Here is an 8,481-nt window from a genome sequence, read left to right as displayed (position 1 = left end):
TCCATGTTGACTTCCTGAGGCTTAAAAAGATGCTCCCTCAACATTCTGCAAGACAAAAACTTGGTAGGATTTCAGACCTTGCAAAAGTTTAAAAGTTATCTGGTCTCCAGACCTTTTCTTCTGAAAGCTGCCCTTACTATCAAAATGAACAAAAGAGTTGAGATATTCTCAAGTGATTCTGACAAATGTAGGTTGCCACCCTCAAAAATTCCGCTTAAGGAAAAATATGGTGCTGAATTTTCTGGATACTTAGTTTAATTCCCCAGGCTCTTTTGCTAGAATAGATCTAGGCTGTCAGTTTGAAACTCAAATGTTGAAAAAGTGACCGATCCTAAATCAAGCACCACACCTATTATATATTGCTGTTCAGTCATCCTTTTTCCCTGACCCAGAAAGAAGACAAACTTCTGTTCATTTACATAGTTTATTGTTGTAAACATTAAAATTGTCTTTCTCAAAGAAAGAATTTATCAGAAAAAAAATCAGCGTCTCTAACTGTCATACACCATAGAAAAAAAGGCAGTGACTCATACCATGTGCCAATACTGGAAATATACAAAGAAAAATACTACAGAATATGGCAATATTAAAATTCTTACTCAAACATAAAATAATATATTAACTGACAATTTTAGACATTTAAAAAAAACAAAAAAAAATTCAAAGTGCTCAGTAATTTCCAGGGAGTTATGTATATTATAAGCACTCTGGAAATAGTCAAAAGCTGCTGCATGCAAGTTTTGTTTAGCTTTAGACAACAAAATAATCAAGATATAAACTTTCTTTTATCAACATCAACGGTACATACAACACTTACAAACAAGGAATGTTGGACGGTGTTACAAACACTATGTGTCCCTTTTGTCAGGATTTTCTGATGTGTAATACTTGTGCCCACCTATTTTACAATTGAGAAAATGTTTAAGCTCAGATAACTACCAATCTTTATAAAATCTAACAGACTACATAGTGTCTGAAATACTATTTATATAATATAGACATTACTGAAATAGCAAGTGCCTATAACATCTTCAACCTAGAATCAACATGCTTGTCCCTTTTGTGTGTAGTTCTTTTTTTCTTTTTTCTTTTTTTTTTTGCAAACACACTTATCTTTTAGAATTTGTAATATGTATTCATAAATAGGCACAAAATAATTTAAAAAGCCAAACTGCATTGGGTAAATTTACAAGCCTTTCCCTTCTTCAACTCATGCCACCCACGCAACATTTAGTTTACTATATATTACAGCTTTCTTTACAGCAGAAAACTTTGAAGTCTTTTAAAGGGCAATACTTGTGGGTCCCCTTACAATGTGTGAGATCTGTGTGTGTGTGTGTGTGTGTGTGTGTGTGTGTGTGTATTACATTTGTCTTAGTGGCAACAACCAAACATGGCCAAACATTTCCCATCAGACATTAGGAATCTTTCTTCTGAACAATAAACTGATTTTTAAACTGATAATAAAAAGTTTATACCACTGCATTTGTGTGTAGTCCGTGTTCTAAATCCAGGATGCCCCGGAGCCAAAATGCCCTTTCAAGTTCTGCCTGCAGGTTAGGAAATAGCAACAGTTTTTGTTGTTTTGTTTTTGTTTTTGTTTAGGGATTGAGGGGCTGGGGGGTTATGGAGGGGTAGGGGGCCAGCTAGAGCTGAGACAGCTCATGGGGATATCTCTGCCTTGTGACTTGCCCCCTCTGGATAGTTTTAAGTTTCTTTCCAGTTCCTTTGAAGTGCATGGGAGGAGGTCTTAGAAAGGTAAAGTGTCCAGGAAAAGTTTGTCAATTATTGCTGGCGGTGGTACCAAGTCTTCTAGTTTCAGGTAGAAAATGCGCTGTAGCCCCTGTGTGCAAAGAGTACGAAGTTCTGGGAGCTTCCCCAACAGTTTGGACAAATAGTTGGGGCGGTTCAACCCCCCATTATTGAAAGTCACATGGTCTTTGAGACAATTTACAATCTTGTTTTGCAGCTCTTCCACTCTCTTGGGTTCCTTGAGCCCGTGTCTCTCTGCAGAAAACACAATCAGAAACAAAAGAGGAGCACACAAAGCGGTTAGCTAGCTGGCAGGACTGTGGACGATCAGTGGCAAGGGGAAACCGGGATAGGTCCCTCTGGGCAGTTTTGGAGAATCGTGCTGCCCCTGGGGTACTGACCTGTGACCATAGCCAGGGCAGCAATGCAGGAGAAGGCAGAAATGTCGATGTTCATATTCTGCAAGTTGGAGGAGAATTCAACAATGGAATCAATCCATTCCCCAAAGCCACGAACGCATTGCAACCTGTGCAAGACCACCCCATTGCAAAAGATGAGTTTACCCTCCACTGGGTTGGACCTGCAATTAATACCAAAGAGAGAGAGGGGAGAAAAAGAGAGAGAGAAAAGCTAAACAACTAATTACTTGAAGAGCAATAAATGAGGGATTTAAGAGTCACCTAATTACGGGAAGAGTTAATAAAATGTAGACCAGTAGACCTTGAAAGGGTTTAATTTCATAACAATCAAGAACGCCCTCTGTCCCACCTCCACTCCGTTCATCCAGGGCTTCTGGGCTCACTCCTTCCCTTCTCCTTTTGTCTACTATCTTTTCCTTCTTCTCTCCCTCTTGCGTTTTCCTATTCTGTCCTTCCCTCCCCCCCCCTTTTATTTTATTTCCCTCTTCCTCTTTCTTTCCCTTCTTGACTCCTCTCTTCCTCCTTTCCCAGCCTCCCTGGGTTGCCTCCTGCGTTACCTGTACGCTAATCGCAGCACAAAGAGTTCTAAGAAAGCGGATTCAAAAAGCAGGTCTTGGTCAGCTTTGGGCAGGTCAGCAAAGCCCGGGATCTTCTCGGCCCAGCCCCTGATGATCTCCATGGAGCCCGTCAGGAGATCATAGAACTGCTGGATATGCTGGGTGTCATCTCCACTCATCTGATAGTCAGGGTTCGCCTGGAACTGGAATTTCATTTTAAAAAGCACTTAATGAGGTTCTCTAAAATATATAACCCGTGAAATTGCTAACCCCGCTTCTAGTAGGGGAGCCAGGTTTTTATAACAATTAAACCTCTCTCTGACCAGTAAGGAAATTAGATGTTCCGGGGCAATTAATTCAATTAGGGATGGTGCTATGAGGTCGCTGCTTTAAATATGTAAATTACCATTTCCATACAGACTAAATACAGTGCCATCCAGCCCTGGGAAACGTTCACTCTTATCTCCACAAAACAATTGACACGTTAGTATTCATGCCAGTCCCAGAGTGGGTCTCGGGCAGAGACGCCCTTTGCCAATCTTAATAAAATTGCAGTGGCTTCTAGGTTTGCCCCGACAAACTTCCTCCAGTTAAAGCCCACACATTTCTCACAGCTGGGGTAAAAAAGGAATCTGACCCCTTGATTTCCCACCCCACTGCCATTCCTTATACCTCTATCATTCCCTTCCCGGGTCCACAAGCAGGCATCCCCATCTCCACCCTGACAGTGCCACAGGGGATGAGGATGAAAGCATCTCTGTGGAAGATTGGGGATCAAATCCAAGTGTGTGTGTGTGTGTGTGTGTGTGTGTGTGTGTGGTGGGGGGGCATTTTGCACAGCCTGTGGTTTGGGCATTAGAGTGTGTGAGTATGTGTGTGCGCGATGGCAGTGAGAGATGTGATCACTGTGGCCTGTGCTCTCTTCCTTCCTCTGTCTGTGCTCTGGTCTACACTCCCAGCAACACGGTCTATTTGTGGCTCTGTCTGCTGTGGCTCTGTCTGCTGCGGCTCTGTCCACAGCTGCAAAGTCACGGCCTTGCTGGAGTCTGGGGGTTAGTGATGGGTGTGGGAAGGGGGGGTCCTGCCGGTCTGGTCTGTCGGTTTGTCCACATGCTACCCCGCCCTCCCCCACCAGCTTCTTACCCTGGAATAGTCCAGGCTGGTCATAGCCGGGTTGGAGTCGACATGGGCCCTGACAAGGGCACTGATCAGACTCACCGGAGGCGAAGGGGGAGAGGGCTCCTGTGGGCTCTTCGGTTTCGAGGGCAAACGACCTCTCCGGCCTTTTAAACTGTCCGTGCGAACCACTGCGAANGGCGGATGGGGGGAACCCGGAGACACCCCCCCCCCCACCGGCTCTGGGACATGGACAACCGGAGCGGTTTCCCGTGGGCGCAGACCGGGGAGTGGGCTGCTCGTCCCGACCTACCTTCTTTGACCATCCCAACAGCCAGGCACTTCTGAAATCGGCAGTACTGACAGCGATTCCGGCGCCGCTTGTCCACTGGGCAGTTTTTATTTGCTAAACACACGTATTTTGCGTTTTTTTGCACCGTGCGCTGCAAAAGGAGGCAATATAGACCGATTTTTTTTTTCTTTAGAAAGGCCAGCAACCCAGGGAATCCAGGAACAATTTCTCAAGGGCTGGGATCTACTCGCCTTCCCCACAAACGCGTATACATAACTCTTTTTTATTTTTTTTTCCTTTTCCCTTTCTTTCTCTTTCTTTTCGTTTTCCTCCCCCAGGGCATTTAACAGGAGAAAATTGATAGCGTTAACATTTGAGCTAACCTTGCCGCTCCTTGCTGTGTTTTATATGCCAAGAGAAGGAGAAGGAGACGCTCAGTAAATACAAATCCGTGGGCATTCATATTATTTACATTCCTTGGAGACCTTCTCTATTTAAAATGATAAGATTATTCAATCAGGATGGCGAAATAAAGAGATCACTTAATTTGACCATAGGGAATTCTGTTCCACTTGGTTAGCTCAGACACGGTTCTCTGTCCTAACCAATTTCAATCTGAACAGAGAAGACAGCCCCTAGCACATGCAAATGACCCTCTAACTCCGGCTCCAGCAACTTCGGGCTGGGGCCTGCCGGGTCTTCTGCGTGCAGGGGATGCGACCCCAGGTCGCCGGGCCTTCCTACTTCCCTTTCTCAGGCACCCAGAAACCCCCGCCTCCGTCCGCGGCTGGCTGTGGGGCTGCCTCCGCGGACCCCGGGAGTTGGACCCACTAGGTAGGACAGGGTCGCCTGCGCCCAGGCAGAGCGCGCTCTCCGAGGCTCCCGGCACTTGGGGGCCCCTACCTGCCTCCTCCGCCCGGTCCTTGCTCACCTTAAAGAAACCTTTGCAGCCCTCACAGGTGCGCACGCCATAGTGTTGGCAGGCCGCGTTGTCGCCGCACACGGCGCACAGCCCCTCGTTGGAGGGAGAGCCCCGCGACGGCGGCGAGGGCACCTGCGTGTCCAGCAGCTGCGACGCGTGGCCGATCTGAAGGCCTGGGAAGCCCATGGACGCGGGCTTTCGGATGGGGTTGGGCACAGCGAAGGTCTGCCCGTCCACCACGTGGTGGCTGCCCGCCTGCTCCGGGTTCATGGGGACGTGCAGGGGGCCGTCGAAGCGCATCTGGCAGCTAGACACGGGGGTGCCGGGGGGCGACTGCTTAAATGAGAAGAGGGAGAGGCGGGAGACGGGCGTTTTCCTCTGCTCGATCATGTGCGTGGTGGCCACGTAGTTCTGATGGAAGTTGTGGAGGGAGCCTGGGTCATCCCACATGGGGCTGTGCTGCACTTGGAAACCCGGGGTGGTGGGCGTCGGGGGCGAGGAGGGCTTGTAGTAAACCGACCCGGAGTGCGGCATCATCTCCTCGGACTGGGGGGGCAGGTGGCTGTGTTGCTGGTAGTTGTGCATCTGAATGTCTTCTACCTTAATGGAGGACTGCTGTCCGGACAGGGGCATTTGGTACAAGCAAGGTGGCTTGACGTCGTAGCCTGTGCTGTAGTTGTCCATAAAGGTACTGAAGCTGGGGAGAGAAGTGGTGGCAGTGATTTCAGTGTTGGTGAGGTCCATGCTAAACTTGACAAACTCTGGAGTTAAGAAATCGGAGCTGTATTCTCCCGAAGAGTGGTAACTGTAGCTCTGAGAAGCAGGGCTGGCTCCTTGAGGCGAGGACCCATACTGCGCCTGAACACAAGGCATGGCTGGAAATGAAACAGGGTAATATACACTCAGCCTGGTCAACTGAACACTTTTCCCGGGCTCGGGTACACCTGGAGCTACACCGGCAGCTCAGTGGCGGTCAGAGAGCACGGAGGGACGCGAGAGGAAGGGTGGAGAGCGCGAAGACTGCGAAGCAAAACACTGCAGGGCGTGGAAAGGCTGGTCCAAGAAAGACCCAGAGCTAGAAAGCTATGGAGGGTCTTTCTTCCCGGATATTTCAAATGCCTCCCCCCCCTCCGCCCCCTCTCACCCGACAGTCCCACTCAAATGAGCCCTTCCTCTGAAATTCGGGTGCAGCAAGCTCATTCTAGAAATGAGGCTGAATTGCACAATGCGAATGTCGTTCCCGAAGACGATGGGCCGGGAAAACCTTAAGTTACAGAGTTTGCTGGGGAAGATCGCACTGCCCTGTGTCTTGATGTTCAGGGAACTCGGAGGAGGGAAAGAAAGAAATGAAGTTGCACTAACCTTCAGCCGAATTACAGGCGTTTTCGAGGAAATTAAAGGTGGACAGTGTCGTAATTCAATGAAGGACAAGGTTTCCAAGATTTTTAGAAAAGCAATGGGGAGTCCAGCCTGTCGGATCTCCTCCCTGAAACACAGACACAGGAAGCTTCAGGGTGACTTTCCCCGACAGATTCAGTTGGGCATCTGTAGAGTCACCAGGCAAGTCCTTCTATACCTTCCTTGGTTGTCTCATTAGAAATTAGTGTGTAGCCTTTACCAAACTTAGGAGTTAAAATGAATGTGTAAAAGAGATGGCTATAAACAACAGAAAATGCCAACCCATTGCACTGTGTACATCCTTGCAGAGAGAGGGTTCTGAAGGAGAAAAGGTACTTCATGTACTTATTTAATACTTATGATGTAATAAATTGGACGCTTTGCTAAGATGTAGGGGGTAGAGATGGGGTGGGAGGGTCGTGTCATTTCCATTTTAGTTTAATTCAGACTCAAATAAGAAAGAACTAGAGTTTAATAAAATGCAGCACTGGAAACTTCTCTTAAATTTTTTTTTCTGCGGTGAAACTGACTTTTCTTTGAAAGAGAAAGTAGAAGTCAAAAAATAAAATATTTAGAAAATAATTTCTCCCTCCACCCCTACAGGTTACAGAATGCTAGCAAGGCCTGGGCAGTCCTGAAGGCAATCTGAATGAAAGGGTCTGGATTTCCTACATGTTTCTGACAGAAGACTGGGGTTGAGGATACAGGTGAATTGGCACTCACTTCTCCAGGAAACTTAACTTTCAACATCTTCAATGGCCGAGGGCTGGGAAGCCTAGACCCTACTTTTCCAGGAGCATCTTAGGTCAACTGCACAGGGAGGGAAACGCTGCTTATCTGGTATTGGCACCCAGGTTAGAAGCATTTCCCAACATAGGAAGCCAAACACCTTCCCTATACAGCCTTCCACAATCTGCCTACTTGCCGGAACAAGGCATTCTTGTGTCCTAGTAATTTTCAGATGTTGCCACTTGGAAGGCATTCTAGAGTACAGTCCTATTACTAATGAAAAAGAAAGCCAAATATATCCATTCCTTCTGTTCTCTTTCCCCCACCCCCATAATCTTGCTTCATGGGGAGGAAGGTTAATCAGAAAAAGTAGAAGGGAAAGAGACCCATGGTACCCACAGCCCTTAAGGGATATGCCTGTGCTGGATATTAACCTCCTGGTAACTTCGCAGTTTCATAACTGTACTCTTGACTCTCTCTCTGTCTCTCTGACGCACTCATAAACACAAGCACGGCATGTGTCAAAACCAGAAATTTCAGGCAACTTAGTAATAGGACACTCTAGCAACAGCAACACCACCCCTTATTCAATAATACCCAGGAAACCCTGGCACTCGGGCCAGCCTCGGTGACACAGTTCCTAAGCAACAAATAAACTGAAGAACTTTCTCCCTGTCACTCTGTGGGCAGTGTCCAAGCCCCTCGTATATACAGGACCTGGAGTCTCCGTGTCCAATGGTCAAATCAATTCTGCTCTAGGAGCAAACTTTGGGCACATTTCCCCGGGCGAGTCCACAGCTCCCCAAACTGTGCAAGTCTCCCTTCCACGTCCACCAATGAGGAGCCTGGAAGCCTGCTGGGAGCCAACTCCCCCCTGGTGCCTGAGCTGGAGTTCGGGCACTGACCGCGGTTGCTGCGCGCACCCATTCCCCATCCTCCCGCCCCGCTCGCGCTGCGACCCTCTGGCGCCCACTTCCAGAAAACCTGTACCACGCATGTGGAAAGAAGAGACGTGCAAAAGAAGGAAGAAGGAAACAGAACTCGAGCTGCACGGGCTGCATCTACTCACTTAGGAGTTCTCCGCGGATTTCTTCATTCATTCAACTCGGCCGAAGTGTAGTAGTTCCTTCTGCGAGTCCGGGCGGCAGGGTCGGGGAGGGGTGGGCGAGAGGGGCGAAGGTAGCCTAGTCGCCGAGAGCGGGGAGGTAGCGGGAGAAGGCGGCCGCCTGGGCAGGCGAGCGGGACCGCGGAGCCGAGCGCGAGCCGCCGGGCGGACTGGCCCTGGCCGCCAATGTG

The 8,481-nt window shown here is 48.3% G+C and overlaps 1 protein-coding gene across 3 annotated transcripts; it reads right to left on the bottom strand.

Annotated features, from left to right (window-relative positions):
• Nucleotides 1-438: 438 nt before the first annotated feature.
• Nucleotides 439-8,472, bottom strand: NR4A2 (nuclear receptor subfamily 4 group A member 2). Of its 3 annotated transcripts, XM_077767757.1 has the most exons (9): nt 8,255-8,472; nt 6,421-6,544; nt 5,068-5,933; nt 4,158-4,287; nt 3,872-4,035; nt 2,729-2,931; nt 2,316-2,332; nt 2,154-2,211; nt 1,845-2,007 (listed from the first exon to the last, which is right to left on the bottom strand). In XM_077767757.1, the coding sequence occupies exons 3-9, from the start codon at nt 5,929-5,931 to the stop codon at nt 1,920-1,922; spliced, it is 1,524 nt and encodes a 507-aa protein (XP_077623883.1). In that variant the 5' UTR covers nt 5,932-5,933; nt 6,421-6,544; nt 8,255-8,472; the 3' UTR covers nt 1,845-1,919. The 3 variants fall into 3 exon arrangements, 2 of the variants coding, with proteins under 2 accessions (XP_077623882.1, XP_077623883.1); XM_077767756.1 differs by having other exon boundaries at nt 439-2,007; nt 2,154-2,332; XR_013335947.1 differs by lacking the exon at nt 2,316-2,332 and having other exon boundaries at nt 1,989-2,007.
• Nucleotides 8,473-8,481: the final 9 nt, after the last annotated feature.

This window comes from Crocuta crocuta, unplaced genomic scaffold (genome assembly GCF_008692635.1).
Source record: "Crocuta crocuta isolate KB4526 unplaced genomic scaffold, BGI_CrCroc_1.0 scaffold154, whole genome shotgun sequence".
NCBI classification, from domain to species: domain Eukaryota; kingdom Metazoa; phylum Chordata; class Mammalia; order Carnivora; family Hyaenidae; genus Crocuta; species Crocuta crocuta.
The sequence above is the reverse complement of the archived record's forward strand: the minus strand, read 5'-3'. Positions and strand labels throughout refer to the sequence as shown.